The sequence below is a fragment of the Engraulis encrasicolus genome, chromosome 22, assembly GCF_034702125.1.
Source record: "Engraulis encrasicolus isolate BLACKSEA-1 chromosome 22, IST_EnEncr_1.0, whole genome shotgun sequence".
NCBI classification, from domain to species: domain Eukaryota; kingdom Metazoa; phylum Chordata; class Actinopteri; order Clupeiformes; family Engraulidae; genus Engraulis; species Engraulis encrasicolus.
The window spans coordinates 11,888,008-11,913,239 of NC_085878.1; the positions used below are offsets into that span (position 1 = coordinate 11,888,008).

Consider the following 25,232-nt stretch of genomic DNA (forward strand, 5'->3'; position numbering starts at 1 on the left):
CAAGGGAAATTGTTCAGGAGGCATAGGACAACCAAAAAATAACTTCAGGTGAAATATAGGACAACATGAAAAAATGTTGGCACTTGAGGAAAGATGGGCTGTTGGGGGTTGCCAGGAGAAAGCCATTACCACAAAAATGCAAACATGTTATTTTGCATATGATACACCAAATAGCACAGTGAGAAGCATCAAAATGCCTGTGGCAAAGTCATTTGGAAAAATGAGATCAATATGGAACTTTTTTAGGCCACTATTAACAGTACCATTTGGAGAACAGTCAATGGAGCCTATGATGAAAGTTACACCATACCCTTCTGTGAAACATGGTCATGGACCACTGATTTCATGGGGACATTTGAGTTACAAATGCATTATACTTTTGATCCATACTCGCAGAATGATGAATACATTGCCCTGTGAAAAATACTGGAGGAAACTTGACACACATCAGCCTTGAAACTGCACATGGTCCATTGTTTGGACATGCCAACATGACAATATTTCAACACAGAAAGCCAAATCAACCCGTCACTAGCTTCAGAAAGAATAAAATGAAGTTTTTGAGCGACCGTCTCACTCTCCTGATCTCAACATCATTGAGCCATTCAGGGGAAACCTCAAATGTGAGGTTCCAGCAAGACACCCAAAAATATTATAGGAAACAACCATTCTGCCAGGAAGAATGTGCTGTTCTGTCATCTGAGAACATTAAGAGCCTTATCCACAACTACCACAAACAATTTAGAGCGGTCCCTGATGTTAAACAGGGCCATATTCAGCATTAGCAACTAGGGTGTGTAAACTTTTGAACAGGGTCATTTGGGTAGTTTGGGTTGTGATCATGCTTTTGAAAGAGTAAACACAGAATATTGCTAATAAATATCTTAAGCTAGTCACTAGCAATGAGTGAAAAAAAAGGTTTTGTGTAATCCTTCATATTTTGTGAGAAATCGCGAAGAAAGCGTTTATTCTGCTGGGGTATGTAAACATATGAGCACAACTGTATATACCCATGGTTCTATGAGTTCCGGATGAACGCCAGGCCTTGGCAGTCACTTGGAGTGCCGACGAGAAGATTGCCAAGCGATCACTTCCGGGGTGCGCACGCTTTACATGCCAGGGCGAGCGTGCATGTCACCCGAGGTCACCATGTGACTTTGTTGATATTTAGACTTGACCTGCATGTGATGAACATTCAGTGCTGAAAGCACCGCCTGGCGGTCAGAAGGAACAACATAGAACAGATTTAAATGGAACACTATGAAGGCCCTTATGGCTGATAAAAAATGTACTTTACTTCAGCACCACACTACATGTATATGTTCTACAATGCCGGTATGCTTTCATTGACTAAAGCAATGAAGCACATTTTAATGGAACACTATTGTGTACTTAAAAAGGTCATATCGGGATAATGTGGCATCCCTTTTTACAAATGCCCATTTATGCTTGCCAGAAGTTTACGCGGAAAAAAAATAGACCCTGGATTAGACCTTGCCCGTGTAACTATAATGGGATAGCACACCTTTTTGTTCTGACATTTCCCTTTTTTTGTTGTGTTTCCAGGATGATGAGGAACACAAGAAGGCTCGTAGTGCAGAACTAGAATACGAGTCTCTTAAGGTACTGATCATTGTTCCCTCTTGTCACCTCTCTTCTTCCTCTCTACTGAGTGACCATTTCTCACTATTTATCTTTGCTTGATATACAGTAATTTATTTCATTACTGATTGAACTTAAAACTTAAGTCGGTTTTACGTTGTTTTTTTACATTAAAATGAGAATGAATTTGCTTGATTTTAGACTAATGCACTTCACTAAATTGTGTTTGCATCTGTGTGCGTGTGTGTCTCTGTGTATTTTTGTATGTATGTTCACGCGCGTTGTGCCCCGCTCAGCGCCAAGAGCTGGAGTCTGAGAACAAGAAGCTGAAGCACAACCTGAACGACATGCGGCAGCTGCTGAGCGGCAACGCGGGTGCTGGCTCCTCGGCGCCCGGCTCGCCCGCCTACAAGGTGCTTCTGGAGCAGCTCAACTCCGCCAACGAGGAGCTGGACGTGCGCAAGGACGAGGTGCTGATCCTGCGCTCACAGCTCGTTAGCCACAAGGAGGCCATGCAGCATAAGGTAGGAGCCAGCAGAGGGCGCCAAACTCAACCCTGCTCAACCCTAGAGTCGCACATGACTCTGATCAACACAGCTGTTTCTTGCATATAAGACTAAAGCACACACATTTTCCACCTTAAACTGGAGTCAGGTCCAAAGCAAGATGTAATACGCAGTTATGCCTAAAGCATAACCGTTAGAAACAGAAAAAAGTATGCAACCAGTTTGCTCCGATGGAGTTCAGAGCGCGCACCTGAAACGTCAAAATTTTAAATACTTTCTTTGACTGCCTTCTGGTGTTGCAGTTACCGGTGTAACTCTTGTCATCCTGCCAGCTGCGTAGACACTGATCAATAACAGAGTAGACAAGCTGCAAATGCAAGTGATTCTATATCTACAAATCAGGGCTTGACACTGGCACCTGCCAACCGGCCAAATGCTGGTAAAACTTGGCTGGGGCTAGTAACAATTACAGTGCCACTAGCCAATTTGGCAGATAGCTTGTTCGATAGTATGACATATCAGAATAGCAAATATTCTGCATTTTACGCCTTGTGCATCAAATGTTTCTGTTTGAGTTCAAGAAAAAGATCAGTTACTCAGTTTCTATTTGTTTAATTTATTTCCATGTAGAAAGCTATGCACTCATCTGATTGCTTTAACACCTCATCTTCTGAGGTTAGATGAACAGTGTCATGATAAAGAAAAAAAAATCTAATTTGTGGCTAGTAGAATAGCTGGATGGCTAGTGACTCGGGAAAACCACTAGCCACATTGCAGGCAAGCGAATAAGTTAGTGTCAAGACCTGCTACAAGTCCTATGAACAAGAACTGTACCTACCCAGAGGGAATAAGCAGGTTTGTGTGTTGGCAAGTTTTGTGTTCATTGCAATGACATCCTGTGTGTGGGTCTGTCTGTCTCTCCACTCCCCTCACGCTATGCCTGTGGTGCCAGGATGAGAAGGTACACAGCTCTTCTCTTTCTGCATTGTGGTCGTGCACACATCCACCTAGTTGTTTGTCTGTCCCTCTTTCTTTATGTTTGTCTTTCTTTGTGTCTGTCTTGCGATCCCTCTGTTCCACTCTTGACTTATTTGAAGGGTGCGTTAGTAAAACTCTGCCAAACTCCAAAATGCATAGTGCAACTCTATTTTCAAATCCTCTAGCCTCATAACGGTGTCAAATCCTCTATCCTCCAATTTTATTTGGAATCAACAGTGGACCTAACAGAGCCCTGGCCTTGAAGATGATGTTTAATCTTTGCGTCTTTGCTGGGGTGTTAATCATTTCACTGTGAATGTCACTGGACACATTGGACTACAAAAAGCAATACCATAATTAAAACATTGAAGTGTCAAACACATGTTACAAGAACAAACCAGTGATTTTGATACTCCAACCAAAAGCAAAGAACAGCAGCGTGTGCTCAGATTGGCAGTTTACAAATGCACCCCAAGTCTCACCAGAAGGGTACCGGGCCTTCAGAAGTCACAATCCAAGTTTCATGCTTCCAAATCACCTGATTCCCATTATGGTAACTGATTTCCAAAATAATAATTGTATCGCATTGCAACTTTTGAAGATCCCTTACCCAGCTCTGCTCATGAACCTCCTTGTGCAGTCACACTGTTCAATACAAAAGCTACTTGAGCTGTGATGTTGCCTGTCAATCAAAATACAGTATAGATTCGAGAGAAAACACCTGAATAAACAAAATGATTATACTGTTATGGGTAACATGCATGAACACAAAAGGTACTGATCTTTTGTGAGTATTGAAAACTAATCAGCAGCTTTTGTAGTTTTGGTGTAAGCGTACAGCCAAGCTCTGTCTTAGCCCTTCCCTACAGAAAAGTCACAGGTGTTGAATGATAGGGTTTGCTGTTGATGGGGTTTGCCATGTTTGTGTCACTGGATTTCCCCCAAATGTTTTTGCATTAGTAATGCATGTTCTCACACCCTTGGCATGTATACAGGAATGAGTGTGGTTGGCCAAAATGGTGTTTCTGTACTTATTTTATTTTATTTTATTTTAAGTACCCTGTATATATGTATGTGACCCAAGAAAGTAGTGTTTGTCTTCATAGTACTGTGTGTGGAATTTAGTTGAATTATTTATAGTAGACTCAAGGTTCCATTTTAAACACATGGAAAAGACAATACAAATACAAATACAATTCTGTATTGTTTTTGTAATAAGTTGCATCACCGGCTTCTTGTGTAAGCCATACCAGTTCCGTAGCACAAGGCATTAGACTCGTAAAGACTTGAAACGTAAATGTTGTGATTTAATATGAATCATTTGGATATGCTATGATGATTGATACAACTATGATCATTTCGATATGCCAAATTGTGAATGTATACAGTGCATGTAGTTGACCATTGAGGACTTGGTGCCTGAATGCTGTGATGTGCTTTGTGTGATGTGCTCCCCCCACAGGAGACGATGACTGAGCCCATGTCGCACCCAGAGGACCTCCACAAGATGAAGGATGCTGGGGAGATCACCCAGGCCTACATGGGCCTCAAAGACAACAACAGGTATTGGCTTTACGTTTCCCCTACTGATTTGTTCTTTTCTAGTTATTGTTATCAACATGTTTCTGTTTCACAGCTCAACTTGCAGTTGGTGTCATTACCCTTTTCTGCTCTACTCCAGTGTTGTCTTGTCCAAATACTACTTTCACTGATGTAGTACTGCAGCACTATGAAGCAGAACTCTTGTAAAAACCTAATTTTTTGAGTACAACATCAGCACAGGATTTTTTTTCTTCCATAAGGGTATGGATGCAACATGATGGACTGATTCAGACAGTGTGGTCTGTGATCCTGTGCTAGTTGGCTACTACCACTGAGATGGCCATGGTTGTTTTGTTCTGAAGGATCTTCTGTGGTATGGCAGGAGAGGACTCAAGACTGTCTGTCCAGAGAATAACACAAACATTCCCCGCAGAAGAAACGCATGCAAACACCCACTCACACCACATACACACACACACACACACTGACAGAGAGCCACTTACCGGCCCGCATTCAATCAAACGTGCCAAGAATTACTGATACTTGTATTTCTATGGCGTCTCAACATTGAACCCTGCCTATGCCTCTCTCTGTCCAGATCACCCAGGTGTTTACGCAAACCGCTCGAAGTGAACGAGCTGGTGAATAGGCTGAGGTACTGTAGCTGGAGCCTGGGCATCACGCATGGCCATGCAGCCCCTGCCCAGAATGATTGGTTGATTGATTGTTCTGGCGCACGTGAAGTGACCCAGCAGCACTGTGGTACTACCGCCCCCTTACCTACACCCTCAGTCAGTCAGTGTGTCAGCGTGTCAGAGTTAGCGACCAGCGGCTTATGATGCTCTAACTTGCATGCTGCTCCTGCACTGCTAGCATAAGGTCTCTTTAGCCAACATGCTAGTAGATCCAGCTAAGCTATTCTCAGGGGTCATAAATAAGCAGAATAATGCTGAGGTAATATCTAAAGCCAGTAATATTTGGTAATGGTAGTGTAAGCCCAGTTTTTAAAATGTGTGATTCACTGAATCCCTGTTATTATGTGAAGTATAAGTTGCTTGTGGTTCATCTTGTGTGTTTGTTTAATGCATGGGTTTAAGATACCAGGGTTAACCACAGACATGGAAAAACGGGTGAGAAGTTTGGTTTAATTAGCTTTACTTACTTACTTAGCAAAAACTATTGAGAGGGGGACCTGACACCAAGGAAGGAAGCTCGTGGACTGTTGAGCTAACCACAGCTTTGTAGTGTGTGTTTGCTGGTGTAATATGGAGGCTTGGAATGACTAACACAGTGTCTGTTTTTTTTCCAGCATTGCTCTTTCAGTGTATGACCTTCATCTGCGTTAAGCATTTAATGCATATTTCATGAAAGCGCTGTCAGCCATGAACTTTTCAAAAATCATTGTTTGCATACTTTTCCTTCTCCTGCATTGTCCCTCTCATCTGTGTTTTATTTTTAGTTTGTTTTTATTTGTCTTACTCTGTTTGTCCACTCCCATCAGATCTGCACCAGATTACCATAAGATGAATGAGGATGGAGAGCTCTGGCTGGTTTATGAAGGGTTAAAAGAAACCAACAGGTTAAGAGAGCCTGGAGTGTGTGTGTGTGTGTGCGTGTGCGTGCCTGCGTCTGTGCCTGGGACGTGGTGTGTTTACTGTATGCTTGGCTCTGAAAGTGTTCTAGAAAGAGCATGAGGGAGTGCGTGGTAAAATGGAAAAAAGGGAGGAGAGTGTCTCCTCTTCTCATCCTCCATTTCCATGCATTCCACCCACCATTTCTCCTCTTTCTGTCAAGCTTTGGCTCTCCAGACGGCTGTGATGCTGGCTTATGCTGCATTTTAGCATTACATAATATAACCTCTGTAAAAAACCGTAGTGTCTTGAAATTAACCCGTGGACTGTTGTTCTTCTCTCATCGTTCAAGCTGTTTAGGGCATTCCTATCCTATTCAACAATGTTCTGCGATAACTATTTCATTACCAATGCATGTTCTTGTGGTTTTAGGTGGTGTTGGATCTTTATCTTTAGGCAATTCTATTCATTCAAATGTTTTGGTTTTGCATGTGTTGGTTGGGTCTTAGAAAAACTAAAAAAAGTGCATTAGGCAGACATGAGTGGATCTCTAACCTGCAGTTGTTGCCCTAACCCCAATCCCAATCTGTGCCTTTATTAGGTGGTTTGTTAGGTGGTCGTTCCACACCAGCTCTTGCATGTTCTTTGTTGGAGTGAGACGTCTTGAGGATTGAAGTGGGGTTTTGTAGTCAGCCAGTGAAGGCACAGATGTGTGGGATGGGGTGGGATGGAGTGGAGAGCATGCAGGTCCCCCGAGTACTCCAGCTTTAGACTTGGGGGGTTGACTCACACGAAACAATAAGCAAAAACTCACACCAATACCGCTGGTATTTGTCTTTTATATACCGCGCTCATGCCTGAGCTTACTGTATGTACCTCTGTCTTTCCTTCTTTCCATTCTGTCATTACACACACACGCACACCAACAAAACACAAATGCGTACACACACACGCGCGCACACACACACACACACACACACACACACACACACACACACACACACACACACACACACACACATACAAAACACAAATGCGTTCCCACACACCACCAACACAACACCACAAACAAAACCCACACAACATACATACACATGCACATCATCAACACAACACACCCACATACACACCAACAACCCCACCCTACCACACACACACACACACACACACACACACACACACACACCACCAGGCTGCTGGAGTCTCAGCTGCAGATGCAGCGGCGGCGCGGGGAGGAGGAGGTGGAGGGCCTGCGTGGCGAGCTGCAGCGCATGAAGGAGGAGAACAACCGGCAGCAGCAGCTCCTGGCCCAGAACCTGCAGCTGCCCCCGGAGGCCCGCATCGAGGCCAGCCTGCAGCACGAGATCACCCGCCTCACCAACGAGAACCTGGTGGGTGCCCCTCCCACCTCCACCACCACCACCACCACCATAGATATCTGTAGGCTTATTGATGACTGCTACAGGAACCTGGTGGGTGCCGGAGCCACCATAGATATCTATAGGCACATTTGTATGACTTCTATTACCATAGATGCATACTACTGCCGTAGATGGCTAAACGCGCACAAAATGGCCGCCACCATAGATATCTATGGGCATATTGTAGTGACAAGTACTACCACCGTTCACTCTCCCAATACTACTGCTGCGATAGATGCTTTTGGGTCAAAGATGTGCAAAATGGCATTGTCATTCAGTGTAACGGATGCCTTCTGCTGACTGTAACTGTAAAAAACGTGACTCTTTTTATTTATTTATAGTTACAGGGAATTCATGAAAGCCTCGGCTGTCATCCATTCACTTGAAACAATTTAAAAATCATGTTTTTTTGCAGTTACAGTCGGCGGAAGGTGTCCGTAACACTGAATGACAAAGACGTCTTTGACCCTTTTACACATATTGAGTATTGAGTATTAGAATAGAGCATCACCATACAACTCTATAGGCATCATAGACACATAGAGTATAGGCATCTATACAGATCATAGAGACAACCATGCTGTACATGTATGTACCCATATAGTAGGGCTCTGTACAGTATTTATGACAACCATCACCATAGATATTACCACACCAATATATGACACTGCTTAACCATAGACAGTACACGTATGAATGACTCCAACCACTATAAATATCCACTGTTGTATATTGGTTACGGTCGAAGTCTTGTGAATTTTATATTAATGATATAGAAAAAGCCATGTTAACCCTTTTTTAACTACTGCATTTAAGGTTGATGGAAGTATGTTACAATGATTTGCCTAGTAGAGCTCACCATGTCTACATTACTGTTCATATTTTTGTCAAAACATCATTAATTGTAATGCATTTTGTTGTTTTCCATGTGTAATCATAACATCAATCATGCTAGTAACCTTATGGAGGTGTTTTTCAGATGTTGAGTATCTCGTTTAGAGTTACTCACAATTGTGGCTCTTTTTCTCACAGGAAATGCAAAATACAGACGACCCAGAAAAAATTCGACAGTATCGAATCAGCGTATTAAAGCGGATGATTGTATGTAGGGAGAATGGATGTGTTTGTGTGTGCGTGCGCGCGTGTGTGTGCTTGTGTGTGTGAGTGTGTGTGTGTGTGTTCGTGTGTGTGTTCACATGCCTGTGCAGGCAAGACTTGAGTGATTCTCCTCTGTGCATGTTACTACTAACACTCTTCCACTGGAGCTTGTGTTGCACAGAGTGATTCTAAAAAAAAAAATCAGTCCAGCCCTTAACTCTTTATAGCAGTGTGCCCTAACCCACCAAAGGTGAAATAAATCGTGTGCACTTTCTTTCTAACTGTCCAGCACTGGGTGTGGAAGCACAGTTTGGTGTAAAGTATACCACATCACGAGTCAGTTACTGTCTGGGACCAAAACAGTAGATATTTAAATAAACCTCATTCAGCGAAAAAACAGCTTTTTTAAGAATCATTCAGCATTCCCATTAGTCATGCTTGTTTTATCAAACTGTACATTTTTTGATTGTATGTAGGCCATCCATCATCACTTCTGAGCTTCCAGTCTGGTTAAAATGTAATATTTCCAATCAAGCAGACCACTCTCTCCATTGACTTGACTACCAGCAGGACCAATAATGATGGGACTTGTGCATCTACACCCATTGAACCATGGGAATGATTGAATTTAAAGTAATTGGCTTCCATTCTGAGTGTGTCTGAATTTTGCAAGATGGCCAACTTGGCCAGATTATTGACTCTGGTCATGACATTTTCTGGAGTGTAGCAAGAAGTATGAGTGGGGCTTAACTGTATTATATAAGATTGGTGGTGCAGCGCAAGACACACACATTCCGCTGCACAGAGAGATCCAACCTTTAGATCTCCTAGAGACTGTGTTTCCATCCTCATCCTCATCCCACATTCCCAGGTTTTCTCAGAGCTTTCTCTAAAAGAGAACAGTCGCGCTAACCTGTGTCATTTGTCATGACGGCTGATGCGTTCAACTAAACACCTCTGCTGTTTGTCCCAATTCCAATGCAACTGGCCCACCCCGCACATTATGAATCAGATTCCATGTAGTCACATTATTTCATGGATATCCTGTAATATAATCTTTCTCATCCCACGCGTAGGACCTCATGGAGCAGCTGGAGAAACAGGACAAGACGGTCCGCAAACTCAAGAAGCAGCTCAAGGTCTTTGCCAAGAAGATTGGCGAACTGGAAGGTAATGTTGGTTTAATTGTTTTTGCCCAAGGGCCAAATTATATAGCACAAATGCGGCTAAGGCCCAAACAAATGGCCCAACCAAATGGCCACAGATAGCACACATATACTATGTCTTCATTTGTTCCAACCTCATGGCGGGCCAAATGTTTTCCATGTCCGGGCCAAATTTGGCCCACGGGCCGGCATTTGGAGGCAACTGGTTTAAACAATCAACATGTTTTTAAAAGGGTATTTTTTAAAAAATTGAACAATGTTTTCAGATATGGTAACTAATAGTGTCAGTGCAAGAAAAACAGCTAATAAGTAGTCTCGCTATGATGTCACAAGGACTTGGAGATTTTTAGCTCACAGTTCTAGGGGCCTGCTGAATGAAAAGGATGCATGTTTAAATAAGAAAAAGGAAAAAAATGATATTTTTTTTCATCATTGCTTTTATACTTGTGAAATGAATACAAAATTCTGAATGAAATGGTCCTTTCTTCTCCCTCTTCTCAGTGGGGCAGGGAGAGAGCGTGTCCCCGGGGCAGACGGTGGATGAGCCCATCCGGCCGGTCAACATCCCCCGCAGGGAGAAGGACTTCCAGGGCATGCTGGAGTACAAGAAGGAGGATGAGCTGAAGTTGGTCAAGAACCTCATCCTGGGTGAGCACTGTTTACTCTGCAGAACCCCCTAGACATAGCGATGCGCTACCCAAGGGCATACTGTATGGTGTCAAGGGTTTCCCCAGCGTTTTATAGTAAAGTTTGCCACATTGGCAAAACCCCTTCCACCTTGAGTATGTGTATGCAAAACCCTTTCCACCTTGACTATGTGTATGCAAAACTCCCTCCACCTTGAATATGTCCTTTGAAAAGAGAAAGGTTTTGTTTTTAAAGTTGCTGTACAATAATTGTAAAAGATATTCATCTTTTATCGATCGATGTCATATTTCATTAACTGTGAAACTACACAATATGGTCTTTCCAGTCATGTTGGTTACATGGAAACAGCATAACCTTACGTGTCATTGTGGGGCGTGCATGTGTAACCATGTGTGTATGTGTTGTGAATTCCTGCAGAGCTGAAGCCGCGAGGCGTGGCCGTGAACCTGATCCCGGGGCTGCCGGCCTACATCCTCTTCATGTGTCTGCGGCACGCCGACTACGTCAACGACGACCAGAAGGTCCGCTCCCTGCTCACCTGCACTATCAACAGCATCAAGAAGATACTCAAGGTAAGGGCTGAAGATGAGCTGCACAGTCATCCGTTTGTGGAAGAAACAGTAAAAAAGTCATAGCCTTAGTGGTCAAAAACTGTGGTTGAAACACCTATGTTCCTGGGGGGGCACTGTGGCGCAGCGCGCTAAGCCCCCAACATTTGTGCTTGCTTGCCCAAGGGTTGCACCCAGGGTTCGACTCCGGCCTGGGTCATTTGCCGTCCCTACGGCGTCTCTCTCTCCACATTGGCTTCCTGTCGCTCTTCATTGTCCTATCTGTGGAGAAGGCGAAAAAACCCATAGAAAGTACATAAAAAAGACAAAGAAACACCTGTGTTCCTGTGGTATTCCACATGACAGTCTGTATACATTGCTGTTCACCATAGGCTTTTTACGAAAGGTTTTGGGATGAAATGCATACTATAAATGGACAGATTTTTTTAAAATTGAAACAACTGTATGTGACAATGCAATGAAATGTCTGTGACGAATACATACTGTATTACATCATGACCTTTATATTGTACCTCCTGTTCCAGAAAAGGGGAGATGATTTTGAGACGGTGTCCTTCTGGCTCTCCAACACATGCCGCTTCCTCCACTGCTTGAAACAGTACAGCGGTGATGAGGTAAACCTGGAAACACACACACACACATTCACAGTGTACTGTTCAGTATTTATTCACTGTATTACGTTATTAAAATAACATAATTATAATATATATTAATGTCCTCTCTCTATTTCTCTCTCTTGTCACTTCAGCAATTCATGAAGCACAACTCCACGAAGCAGAATGAGCATTGCCTGTCCAACTTCGACCTGGCGGAGTATCGTCAGGTGCTGAGCGACCTGGCCATCCAGATCTATCAGCAGCTTATCAAGTGCATGGAGAACATCCTGCAGCCCATGATTGGTCAGTCCACTTCCTGGATCTCTTCCAAACGTTGCTGTTTTCAAATTGAGACATTTTGTTTGGTTATTACACTTGTGCTGGTAGAAGCCAAATGAAACATGAAAAGGATTTAAGAAAGTTTAAGAATGTTAAAAATCTGTTCATGTGGTTCTTTTAACAAATTCTTCGAACAAATTTGCCCACCTATTTATGTGGTCATTGAAGAATCATTTATTTATTCATTCAATATGAATCTGAAACAATAATGTATGAATCTAAAATAATGTTGCATCATTTATCTGCAAGGTGATTGAAACAGTTAGTCAGGCATAACTGTATCTGAAGCGTATCTATTAGTTTTTCTCTGAGTCAAGATAAAAATCAAAATAATTAAGGTGTCTTGTTCATTCCTTTTAGCAGAGATATGTCTTGATGATAAATCGTATCGTAATTTATTGGGTAGCATGACGAACAGACGTTTCGGCCTTAGTCATCTCCATAGTCTTAGCAGTATCTGATTTTTTACATCCATTTTACTCTCTTGGCAGTTTCTGACATGCTAAGAGCACAAGAGCATCCAGGGCAGATAAAAGATGAAAAGATATTAACGAGTGCGTATCTCTTGGTGTGCCTCCCTCTTTGCCCGTGCCCTTTCCAGTGTCCGGCATGCTGGAGCACGAGACCATCCAGGGCGTGTCGGGCATAAAGCCCACGGGCCTGCGCAAGCGCACCTCCAGCATCGCCGACGAGGGCACCTACACGCTGGAATCCATCCTGCGGCAGCTCAACGCCTTCCACTCCATCATGTGCCAGCACGGCACCGACCCCGAGCTCATCAAGCAGGTGGTCAAGCAGCAGTTCTACATCATCGGAGCTGTGACCCTCAACAACCTGCTGCTGCGCAAGGACATGTGCTCCTGGAGCAAGGGCATGCAGATAAGGTACGCGCTAATAGTAGCAAATAGACATTATGTACATCAGGCTACATCAGGTAAATGATACAGTAGCAAACAGACATCACATACAGATCAGGTACGCACTGGCAAAATAAAGGACCTGTGCAGGCATCGCTTCAAACATAAGTAAACTTAAACAACCTGCGGCTGCGTGTGCTCCTTTAGCAAGGTCATACAGGTCATGTACGCACATTACACAGGACTAGTGTTAGAGCCATTTTCTATGTTTAAGTAAAATGTTTATTTATGTACATAGATTTTGTATTTAGAATTTATTTTGCCGAATTACAGTTAATTTGGATACTTAGGAATATTGTATGCATATTTAGTGTTATACAAATTCATTTTGTAATTCTGTAAAGTTTTACCTAGACACTAGTTACTGTGGTGCATTTTGATTGGCTGCTGATATTAATATAAAACCGTCAGGACGCATGAAGAACGTCAGTGTAGAAGCCACGAACCATAGGAGCATCACAGTCTTTTGACCGTCACAATTCAGTTAGTTTTAGATAGGAGTTAGGAATTCATCTTTTGTTTTGTATTATTTTAAGTTACTATAAAGAAAGACATCAAACTTAATTTTTGGACTCAAGACTTTTATTTCTGTTTTGTGTCGCGTCCGAAAGTAACTCTGAGGTTCATGGCTAGTGAGTCACCTGCACTCACAACTAGACAGACATCTACCATGCATCACGTACAGATCAGGCACATGCGCAATAGCAAACCTAAACAACCTGCTCCTGCTTAAGGACATGTGCTCCTAGAGCAATGGCATGAAGATCAGGTACGTATGCGCTACAGTAGCAGACAGACATCACATGCGGATCAGGTACGCACTGGTAAGCAGACGTCACATATAGATCAGGTACGCACTAGCAAACAGACATCATAAAGTGTCTTATTTTTCATGTTAAGTGTTTTGTAGCATGCTACACGGATCCATTGACTTTCACTAGCTTAGCGACACGCTCCCTCTTTTAACTTGTCTTAAAGCAAGACAACGGCTTACATGAAAAATAAGACACTTTACCACCTTTATAAACCCCAGCGAACGATTTTAACTGTATTAAGCCCCAAAATAGTGGCATACCCCTTTAAACAACGTACTTTGTGCACTGTGCAAGCACAACCTGGAGCAAGGGCATGCAGATCAGCTACAAGCTAGCAAAAAAGACCTCAATACTTCAATCCACCAATATATCGCTGACCACACCAGCTGTCGCAGATACCTAATTGATGCAATAACTTTAGAACGGGTGGACTGATTTTTACCTAATTTTGTCTGCTAAGGCTCTATAATAGTATAACTGATCACATTTTGGAGACCAAAGCTTTCGAGAAGGCAAACTATTTATCTAATTCAAAAGTCATGGTTTCATCTATGTATTGTATCATGATGCCCCCCCCCCCCCCCTCTTCTTCCCCATCCACTGTGCTGCAGGTATAACGTGAGCCAGCTGGAGGAGTGGCTTCGGGAGAAGAACCTGATGATGTGCAGTGCCAAGGAGACTCTGGAGCCCCTCATTCAGGCCGCTCAGCTGCTTCAGGTCAAGAAGAAGACCGACGAGGACGCCGAGGCCATCTGCTCCATGTGCAACGCCCTCACCACCTCTCAGGTGCACTAACATTACAGATGTTATTCATATTATTATAATGTTTAGTAAAAATGTATTTATACATAGTAAGTGCACACTAGCCTGATTACCATCGACTTTCAAATCTCTTCGAGACTTGGTCTGACCAAGAGCATAACAATTAAGATTTTCCAAACGCCATGTTTGACCCGCCTCCCTTGGTTTGCTACTGGTTGTTTGCAGTAGCAACAATCAACTATTTTATTATTAATTGGCACATGTAGCAGCACTTTAGCTGTAGTTGATGATTGTTTTAAATTAGTCCTGGGACTCGATTCAATTTTTAAATCACATTAAGCTGTACCTTGTTGACTAAAACGGTTTAATACATGCTACTCCCTACTCCCTTAAATCTGAAAATAGAATAAAATGAGAATACAGTAAATAACACGTCTCCACTTTCTCTACTACAGATGTCATATGTGCGCATTATAAATCCTGGGAAAAAGCCAATGTTACAATATTTAAAATGTAAAAGTATTCTTTGTCTTTTCACTTCCGCAGATTGTGAAGGTCCTCAACCTGTACACTCCACTCAATGAATTCGAAGAACGAGTGTCTGTGACCTTCATACGAACCATTCAGGTAAGCGCTTATGAAAGGCATGGATGAGATCAGGAAGGAACTGATCTTGCTACTGTAAGGAACTGATGTTATTTATTTCCCTTTTTCACTCTTCTTACACAGACTCGCTTACGAGATCGGATGGAATCTCCACAGCTCCTCATGGACACGAAAATGATCTATCCGGTCACATTCCCCTTCAACCCTTCCTCCCTCGCCCTGGAGACCATCCAGATCCCCACCAGCCTCAACCTGGCCTTCCTCACACGTGTCTAAACAAACAAACAAACACACAAACAATAAAAGAAAATAAATATCCACCCCCACCCCCAGCTACACCGCACACAAGCTTACACCCAAGCCTGAGCACCGTTACTGTCCTTTTCCCTAACAGTGAAATCCATCTCCTTGGCTTATTTCAGCATCTTTACTTTTCAACCAGAAGCAGATTCAGGTATGTGTGTATGTGTGTGGTTGTGTGTATTTGAAAGTGAAAGTCACATTTGGGAAAGTCCCATTGTCGTTGTGCCACGGCACACTGCAGCACAAGTTGCCCTAAAAGAAATTGTTTGTTGGGAGGGGGTTACCATGGTACCTCAGTCATGGAGGAGGATGGGGAAGAGTGCTGGTTATTCACTCCCCCCACTTCACTCATTTGGTGGTGTCGGGATTCGAACCAGCAACCCTCAGGCTTCAATCCTGACTCAATCCCTAATCGCTTGCCCCAATGACTGACCCCTCCCATGTGCGCTTGTGTCTGTGTGTGTGTGTGTGTGTGTTTGCGCACATGTATGCGTGCGTAAAGATGCGTGGTAAGTGGTGTGGTGGGTGTTTCACCACAACTTTTTGTTCTGGAATGTATCAGAACCTGCAGGTTTTCCTCTTTCTCGTTATAGCATATCATGCTCTAGCGTCCATTGGTCTGTATCATACTTAGATGCCTAGAAATATTATATATCATGCTTGTATTGTTTTATTTATTGCTCTAGATAATTGTTGTCTGAGCTTTAGACACTGATATTAAAAAATAGAATCATTCAGCACCACAATGTCACTTTTGATGACTTGGAAAAGAGCCATGTCATTCTTGTGGAGGACAAAAAAATAAAACATAATGTTTATCTCCTAAACAAAAAGGACGGCGCGCTTTACCTTGCTCTCCTTTTCGGTCTGTAATTTTTACTGTAGCCATTTTCTGTTTTGTTAGTTATTACGTGTAATTGTGATGGGAAGTTAGCATATTTATTTAGCGGTGTCAGATGGGACAGGCACACTGAAGAAGAGATCCAAAGGCTGCTGTAGAAAGTCCATGCCTCCTCTTCCTCACCTTCCTCTTCCTCAATATCAATATTGTTTACAAAGTCAGGTTGAATTCTGTTGTCATGAGTGGCACAGGTCATCGAGCTCTTGAGCTCTATTGGTTTACTGGACTGGTCCAGGCAGAGGGTGATGATGGGTCTTGAGTTTATGAAGGCCACCAGCTTCGTGTGTGCTAGTTAGTGTGCACATCTGGAAGACACAAAGACCTTCTTGCCCAAATCCATGTCTTCTAAAGAGTGGCATGTTACTCAGGCTACCGGAGTTGACTATCTGGGTAATGCCAACCGGTGTACAGTTAGGTCTTTGGGGATCCATCCTTGTAAGGACTTTTGCTGGTCTGTTGATGTGCATATACAAAAGCACACTGGCTATTCCATTAAGTTCCTATCTACTGATCAGAGTCTCTCTGCTGATATCATAGGTCATGTTTTTTAAAAGTTGAGGTTAAATTATGTGATTCAGTATTAAAAGATTTACGAAGTGAGGACTGACATTTGGTTTATCGGTTATGTGGTTGTTCCGTTAGCAGACTGTTTTTTTTTTTCTTTGTTTGTTTTACTGACTTTTTTGTATGGGCTTATTTAACTATTTTTTTTGCTGCTGATGTGCGCCTTTGCAGTGTGTGTCAGTGCTCCTAGCTTTGCTGTACAGATATCACCAACCTCCAATCCAACAACACCAGTCCCCACCACCCACACAGTCCACTAGAAAATCTGTGGTTGCTTGTGTATATAATGTATCAATTGTTTTCTCTCCATCTCACCAACCACAATTCAGAATATAAGTGTGTGGAGGCAGCCGTCTTGCATGCACAACTGCTGCTCCATCTCCAGTCCGCCTGCATGGGCCAGTCAGCCACAGCATTAGCCCCCGATGTCCATGGGTAGAGAAATGACGCCCACAGTGGCCTGGACACACTAAACAAACAAAAAATATGCTAACTTCTAAAGAAACCACAAACACATACAGATCATCATGCCTTACTCCTCTTTACATGTACAGTACGTTTTAGCTGGTTAGAATCCGTCCTCCCACCCACACTAGTACACACACATACACCCTACACACAACTTGACATCAACCGTTATCTAACAACATAGATAAATATGCCCATGTGGATTCCAGTAGACTCTTCCATTCGTCCCAATGGTGTTAAGCAGCTGAGATCGGATGCGCTAGCTACAGCTACAGCTAGTTGACGTTTCCATGTCTCAGGTTTCTTGGAACTTTTTGCGTGTGGTGGAGTGAATCCAGAGGGGGATTCTTGAATATCATTTCCATTTTATTTGGGACCATGACTCTTGTGTTTTTACGTTGATGTTTTTGCCTTCTCATTTTGACATTATCATGTTTTGTGTTGCGTTGGAAGAAAATGAAACTAAACTAATAATAAATGTTATTGTTTAAAGTGTACAAAATAATAATATATGAATTGAAATAAATAGGATAGGGTGAGTCAAAACTGGAAAGGTTAATTTGTCCATCTCTTATTGTTTGGTTTTGCTATTTTTTTTATATTTTATGTGTTATCCATTCTGCATATTTTTGTTTTGTTGCCCCAGTCCTGAAGTTCATGTTATGTGGAACGGGTGTGTTGTAACTTATTGTGCTCTTATGCTGGTTCAATATCACTTAAGTATAGATGACAATGAAGACAGTCCACATGTTTTTTTTTGTCTTGCAAACAATTTGGAGAGAATATTTAGATCTCGCTACTTGGAACAGGTTCCAAGGTGTTATATGAATGAAAGTCTGTGTAGGTCAGGTCAGAAAATGATCATATACTGAGAAATACAAAGGTGGGAGATACACACAAAATGATGATGGAAATAGTGAAAATAATATTGAGAATTTTAATAATGATATCAGAAGTGTGACAGTTCATACTTGCGTGTGTGAGTGTGTGTCTGTGCCCATACAGTACATCTGACTACTTTCACAACCATGATGAACGATATTGCTGTTTTTTATTATTTTATTGTATTCTATTTTGTCTGTACCAGCTGGGATGTCATATGCTTCTTATTCAACATTTAAAAAATGCGTTGCACTATTTAGAACTTGTTCTTGAAATTACCATAAGGTTGGATGTCTTAGTCAGGAGGTTTCCGTGTGATGTTAAGATGTGCTGTTAAGTTTAAAAAGGTTTAAGAGTAAAAAGTTCCGTCATCTCATCCAGGCCCCATGGAAAGAGGCTGCACGCCATACCTGTATTGCTTTATTCTCCTCCCCCCTCCCTATTTCACGCTTTGACGCTGTTTGATGATGCTCTCCCTTTGCCTAATCTGTAACACTGCAGAAACCCTGGAAAGTACCGTAACTTTGAAGTACTGTCCCCCTTCAGTCACTTCATTCAGGTGTAAATGCTCTTCATGTCCATGAAGTGGAGTCATCAAAAGGGTCCAGTATGTAAATTTGAAAAGAACTTAAAAAGCTGTTTGTAGTCCCTGTTAGCTATGATTATTAAATGTCTATATCCATTGGAAAAAAATAACATGGAGTAAGGTTCAACTGTCATACTTGTAAAAGATAACGATTAAATGAATCCAGCACTGTCTCACTGTTCCTGTCTCGCGTTTGATTGATGTGTTATGTGTAGGTAAACTGTTGTACTGTATGTATGGATGTAGCCTACTTTCAGCACAGTGATTTTGATATGCGTTAAGGGGCACAATGCCACATCTAAGGCAGTCAATTAGATGGTCATTACTTATTTACTGAGTGTGAAATGAAAGTGAAGGTCATCTCAGCACCACCAGTTTTCTGGTCAGACCTGCAGATTGGCTTTTGCCAGATTGACACTCATCGACTGCTACACGTCTCTGCTATTTAGTCATGGAGGAACCACAGGGGGAGCCTCATATGCGAACCAGCCAAAAAGTGCATAGTACGCCTATTGCTTTAAGAAGAATTGCACGGCCCAGCCGTGGCTGAAACGGCTGGCCACGGTGCATCCTCATGGTGACCCCGGTTCAATTCCGTCCTGGGTCACTTGCCAGCCCTTCCCCGTGTCTCTCTCCCCACTTGCTTCCTGTCTCACTCAACTGTCCTATCATGAATAAAGGCAATAAAAGCCAAAACAATACTTCAAAAAAATTAAATTATAAAATAATTACGCTAATCTGAAGTGTTATCCTCTGACTTTAGATGTTTATTCTGACTTGGTGTTACTAGATTTACTTTTAACTGTCAACTGTGGTGTGACAGCTCAGCTGCCATTAAAAGCAAGAAGAGCTCTAAGGGGACATGCGAACAAAGTGTTGTATATGGACTGGTGTACTGAGAAGCAAAGGATGGTTAGGATAACAATTCCTCTATAATGGAAGTGTAATTTGTTTACTAACCTGTCTGTCTTCCTGTGTCTCTCCACTCATTGGCACACACACACACACGCTCACACGCTCACACATACACATCTGGTGGTGATTCTAATGATCACTCAAAACATTAAACTGTAGAGCAGCTAATTATTAAGATGATCTGTGTTTGTTGTACAAGCAGAGGAAAAGACATTGCACACATTTATTTAATCTTATTAAGCCAGCGTAATTGTGTAGCATAATTTTGTAGGGCCATTTATGTAGTACATGGCAATACCAACCTAAGCCTTCCGAACTATTTTATTTTCAATCAAGAAAATAGAACATTCTGGATATTTAGATGAGGAATTGCTCTTATTGAAATGTATGACAGTCTATTTTTGATGTTACAAAATTTGTTATGGTGAGTGTGCCGCCCACCCTGCAGGTAATTCCATAGGCCAGTGTGAAACGTTAATGCCTGTAAGAAGCTTACTACAGCCCTTCCTTCAACGTCCATCTTCAAGCCTGTTGGGACACAGGACAGTAGCTCTGTGGCTCATCGCAGACTAAATACTGCTACTTTCTTTCATAGGTAAGCATTCTATCACATTTATTACTGGGTGGTTGTGTAGAGATTATGGTTGTGTGTTGGTGTTTGGACAGGCCTTATGGCATAATGTGCGATTGTCTTTTTCGGTGATTGGATCTCTTGCAAGTATCTCTTGCAACTCATTTGAAATTTGAGTTATTTGGAATTTTTAGGTGTTTTCATGCACTGGTCTAAATATTTATAATTGTTTTGTGCAAGTTTTCAAAGCAGGTCAAACATGAGTTGTAGCTTGTATCCAAAATCAAGTAATACCTATCTCAGTGCAGATCACAATATCAATAGCACTGCACACAAAAGTGTTCAATTTTATTGAGTGATGAAATACTATGTATAGTATTAATGTTGGTGCAATTAAGCCTGTAGCATGTAGAATGTGAATTTAACATTGAAGTAGTAGTACATGTAAGTGGGCCTACATTCCTCGAAAAATCACAGTTGAAATAGAAGCATTTAATTGAAGATTTGAAATGTTGTAGGACAGTGACAATCTGCAGGACTGACAGTCTCGGACTGACTGTCTCGTGTCACATTTTAAATGAGGCATTCAAAAAGTTGCCCATTTCTCAAAATAGAAGGAGGAATGACTGTGTGTATGTGTGTGTCCTGATCTGGATCAGTGGGAGGGAGATTACTCCGTCTTTATCCCGTATGCAGCTGGTAGTGCACCTTAAGGACAGGCCACACCACTACACAAAATGGCTCCTACAGTATGTAAAGTGTCAAGTGTGACACTGGACATCAAAGGGGTAGTGAGAGTAAATAAATGGTAAATCTCAGTTTGGGTTTTGTCTTTGCTCCCACAGTAAGGCACCTCCGTAGTGCTCTCTTCAGAGTGTTTATCCCTATCCTACCCTCAGTTAACCCCCAGTGTGTCTGTTGGAGTACCTCATAGGCCAATGTGACACAGATAGCGCTTCATATAGGATATAAAACTGTTGGGTCTTCATGTGTAATGGTAAAGCAGCCTTTGAGTTGCACCAGTAGGCTAATATGAATGTATTTATATAAAATATAGTCCATAGGGACAGGGTTCATTGGAAGTAAGGTTTTATGACTGAAAATGAAAGGTGATCCTCGTGATGTATTGAGTTTTGTTGTATTTTTATTATTTCATATGTTTGGTCTACATCACAATGATGACCTGTAAAATTTGCAATTCATTTATTTAAACCCTGTTGTTTATTGTCATAATTTTGCTTTAGACACAGCCTTTGATCCTCCGCCAAGATGTGTGACCAAACATTTGTGGCCATCACGTTTGGCCCCTGCGATAACTGCAGCAAGACGAAGCCTCTGATGAACATCTACCTGAAGAATGAGGCCATCAACTACTGCTCACTCTGCGTGGAGATGGTGGGTGGCAGATCCTGTCTCGCCAATGAAGTGTTACAAATCCTAAAATCTAACTGGTGAAATTGTATTGTAGGCTTAGTTTTAAATTGTTTCATTCAGCTCCCCAAAAAGTCAGCTTACCCTCCTGACCAAATCATAGTGCCCATGATCAGAAGCGCATCTTGTCAACAGGCTAGGCCAGTGGTTTTCAAATTGGGGGCCGGGTACCCCTGGGGGGCTGAAAGGGGTTGCTAGGGGGGCCGCGGCAGGTTGGCAGAAAAAGAATAGTGCAAAAAAAAAAAAGTAATTGAGTAAACAGAATAACATGAAACAAAATGAAACTAAAATAAGCTTCTCTGAACATTACTATTATTGCTCTTGTTTTGTATGTGGGACACTGCCTCACATGCCCACTAGACTAGACACGGAATACATAGTGTGCCATGACCCATATTAGGGGGGCCTCTTGGCTGACATCTACCAGTATATGGGGGGCTTGTCATGGTTTAAGTTTGGGAACCCCTGGGCAAGGCAGGCACCCGCTTGAGGCTCCTAAGCCCCTGATGGTGAATGACAGCTCACACTTGCTACAGAAGTGGCAAGTTATGTTCACTCCCTTGAAATTTCACTTGGGGCCCCAGCTGACTAGAGTCACCATGCCCATGATGTCAGCATGTATGTTTCCCCTAATACCAGTATGTGGCTTTGAATGACTAAAATGATGTAGGCTACTGATTAAACTGCTTGTTCAGTAGCCTATGAGATAGGCCTAACCTTTGCTTTGGGAAATCACTCAGATGTCTGTCAACATAAAATTAAATGGTGGAATAGCCTACTATGTCGGTCACTTTATGACATAGATTGGGTTTATATTTAAATTAGGCTACTTGTTAGTGCATTCAGTATTATAGAAAGCTATAAATTACAGGCAATTACAATAATTCATGAAAAGAGTAGCCTAGTGTTCAGTTTTGCTGGTGCAGGGTTCGTAAAAGGCATCTTTGGCATGACGTCACGGGTGCATCAGCTCCGAGGGCTGGGTAATGTCTGTTGTTCATGCTCCGGACAAGACCACCACCACCACCTGACATTTGTTTTGTTTTATTGTGTGCCAAAGATGGCTTGTCAGGGACTGGAGCAGGGGGAAACTGTGGCAACACTGAAGAAAGAGACGGAGGCTCTGAAGACCAAGCTCGAGACGGAGAGAGCCAAACTCCAAGACGTTGAATGTGAGTGAAGTAGTGCACGAGCGGAGGAGGGGCGGGAGGATTCCTCCAAATCTCATCGCGCACTCTACATTTTTCAGAGTATCAGGCTAATCGTAAATCTGAGTTCTCCGTCACTCTAATCGGGCGGTTGAGTATTACACTCTTGTAACGATAATGTCATGTTGTATTCATCTACAAGTAATCTGCAGGGGCGGCATTGCAACATTTCTTTTGCACATGGAGAATACACGCTGTTGCATTTTGGATTTGAGTGGTCATGTATTTTTGTCTGATCAGTAAGTTATAGATGTTAGGCTACTGTTTTCACAATGAGTGAATCACAGTATGACCAAGCTCTTTTGAACGAGGATATCAGTAAGACAATGTCCATTTATTCTGCCTCAACAGTAAACACGCTTGCAGAGAAGATCGAACCTGTGGGACAGCTCAATATAAAAACAAGAAGAATTCTCAAAGGACATGGGAACAAAGTATTGTGCGTGGACTGGTGCACAGACAAGCGGAGGATGGTTAGCTCTTCCCAGGTAGGCCTATGTGTTGTCCTATTACTTCTAACGAGGTGAATCGGTTCACTGACGCGGCCTCTGTCCATGGTTCTAATTGACGTGTCAAACGAGGGCGCGGTAGGCTATTGCTCTTTGTGCATCCGATAAAATGTAAATTCTTTTGAGTTTATCAAGCTTGTTTAAATGAGCGGATGGTAGGCCTACCTCTCAACTTGGCACAAGACATGATTCATATTTTATTGGGCTATCAATTATTTACGCAGGATATTGACTGTGTGCCGTCATAGTTCAATATTGTTTGCCCTTCTTCTAATGGGCAAAATCTTTTGTAGGATGGAAAGGTCATTGTCTGGGACGCATACACAACCAACAAGGTAAGTGAAACATCACACCTAAACACTAAAATAAGCAAGACTATTCTGTAAGCAAGGCTGAGGGTGTAGAGAGGCTGTAGGATACTATTACTTGACATCCATTCAAAATAAAACTATGTGAATGCCGAAATCAAGGTAGTTTACTGGCATCTGTGGCGGTACATCAAACAAGAGTACCTAGCCTATATTTAAATTAATGACATGCACTGAAGAAAATTGCCCGAGGTAGGAATAACACAGGACACAGTAACACAGGATAAATTATGCACTTTTTATTGATAACACAACATAATTTGTGCCCAGCATTATATAGGCCTACGATAAACTGGCCAATGGCCAATTGCTGTTAGGCGTGCAAAGCTGTGGGACAGCTCAACATTAAAAGCAAGAAGAGCTCTCAAGGGCCATGCGAACAAAGTGTTGTGCTGGTGTACTGAGTAGCAAAGGATGGTTAGGATAACATTTCCTCTATAATGGCGGTTTAATGGAAGCTGGACTCCTATTTGTTTACTAACCTGTCTCTCTTCCTGTGTCTCTCATTAAACACACAAACACATACACACACACACACACACACACACACACACACACACACACACACACACACACACACACACACACACACACTCTCTCTCTCTCTCTCTCTCTCTCTCTCTCTCTCTCTCTCTCTCTCTCTCTCTCTCTCTCTCTCTCTCTCTCTCTCTTCATCTCTTTCCCTCTCTTTCTCTGTCTCTCTCTGTGTGTCCAATTTCACAGGAACATGCGGTGACTATGCCCTGCACTTGGGTGATGGCCTGTGCCTACGCCCCCTCAGGTTGTGCGATAGCAGCAGGGTAATTCCTCTCCTCTCCCATACTCCCTCTGCATCCTGGTCAGCCAACCAACACTCAGAGATTACAGAAAGCTGCCGATAAGAACTTTCCCCTAATGACTAAAGCCTTGAGTGGCTCACCCTCCCTAACTGGCCTTAGCTACAAGGCAAAGATGGAGATTCCCGACAGGCTTTAGAGTGTAAAACCACCCTGCCGTATATTCGTATTTGCCTGCCTGCACACCTAACAGCTAACTCCTATCAGGCTATTTTAATAATTAATTGAGCTAACCTGTCTGAAGACTGGCATACTCATTAGAATAACCAAGGATATTCAGGAAATGTTTGAAATCAAACATGCAAGAGGATTTTATTGCCTGAAGCACAGGACTCCACCTCTGATTCAAGGACAAACTTTAATAATGCATACTGCACCCGATACACTACGCTGAGTTTGTTACGTAATGTATTGAATAACATCACGTGATGTACAGCATATAATATATTAACAATCTGGGTTTTAATATATTAATAATGCTTTAAAGTTCAGGGTTAAGTACTATATGCCAATATGCCAAATATTGTGTGTGGTTTTGTTCCACACAGTGGCCT

The 25,232-nt window shown here is 42.3% G+C and overlaps 2 protein-coding genes across 8 annotated transcripts in view; both read left to right on the forward strand.

The window, feature by feature from the left end:
• myo5aa (myosin VAa) overlaps positions 1-19,013 on the forward strand; it is an 89,836-nt gene extending 70,823 nt beyond the window's left edge. For 2 of the 6 annotated variants that reach the window (XM_063188131.1, XM_063188130.1), the window contains exons 27-42: positions 1,567-1,623; positions 1,899-2,126; positions 4,549-4,649; positions 5,227-5,283; positions 6,130-6,207; positions 7,392-7,590; positions 8,653-8,721; positions 9,795-9,888; positions 10,386-10,532; positions 10,950-11,104; positions 11,626-11,715; positions 11,850-12,000; positions 12,638-12,920; positions 14,380-14,554; positions 15,077-15,157; positions 15,260-19,013. In XM_063188131.1, coding sequence (XP_063044201.1) covers positions 1,567-1,623; positions 1,899-2,126; positions 4,549-4,649; positions 5,227-5,283; positions 6,130-6,207; positions 7,392-7,590; positions 8,653-8,721; positions 9,795-9,888; positions 10,386-10,532; positions 10,950-11,104; positions 11,626-11,715; positions 11,850-12,000; positions 12,638-12,920; positions 14,380-14,554; positions 15,077-15,157; positions 15,260-15,412 — 2,118 coding nt within the window. In that variant the 3' untranslated portion in view covers positions 15,413-19,013. The remainder of the gene's footprint in view (positions 1-1,566; positions 1,624-1,898; positions 2,127-4,548; positions 4,650-5,226; positions 5,284-6,129; positions 6,208-7,391; positions 7,591-8,652; positions 8,722-9,794; positions 9,889-10,385; positions 10,533-10,949; positions 11,105-11,625; positions 11,716-11,849; positions 12,001-12,637; positions 12,921-14,379; positions 14,555-15,076; positions 15,158-15,259) is intronic. The other 4 variants (XM_063188132.1, XM_063188133.1, XM_063188135.1 and 1 more) reach the window with 4 other exon arrangements.
• Positions 19,014-22,735: 3,722 nt separating this feature from the next.
• The window catches only part of gnb5b (guanine nucleotide binding protein (G protein), beta 5b), an 11,583-nt gene continuing 9,086 nt past the window's right edge, over positions 22,736-25,232 (forward strand). The window contains exons 1-5 of one of the 2 annotated variants that reach the window (XM_063188938.1): positions 22,736-22,929; positions 23,317-23,453; positions 23,768-23,809; positions 24,566-24,642; positions 25,227-25,232. The exon at positions 25,227-25,232 is cut by the window's right edge and continues 127 nt beyond it. In XM_063188938.1, coding sequence (XP_063045008.1) covers positions 22,818-22,929; positions 23,317-23,453; positions 23,768-23,809; positions 24,566-24,642; positions 25,227-25,232 — 374 coding nt within the window. In that variant the 5' untranslated portion in view covers positions 22,736-22,817. Of the gene's footprint in view, positions 22,930-23,056; positions 23,205-23,316; positions 23,454-23,767; positions 23,810-24,565; positions 24,643-25,226 lie in introns of those variants that run through there. The other variant, XM_063188939.1, reaches the window with a different exon arrangement.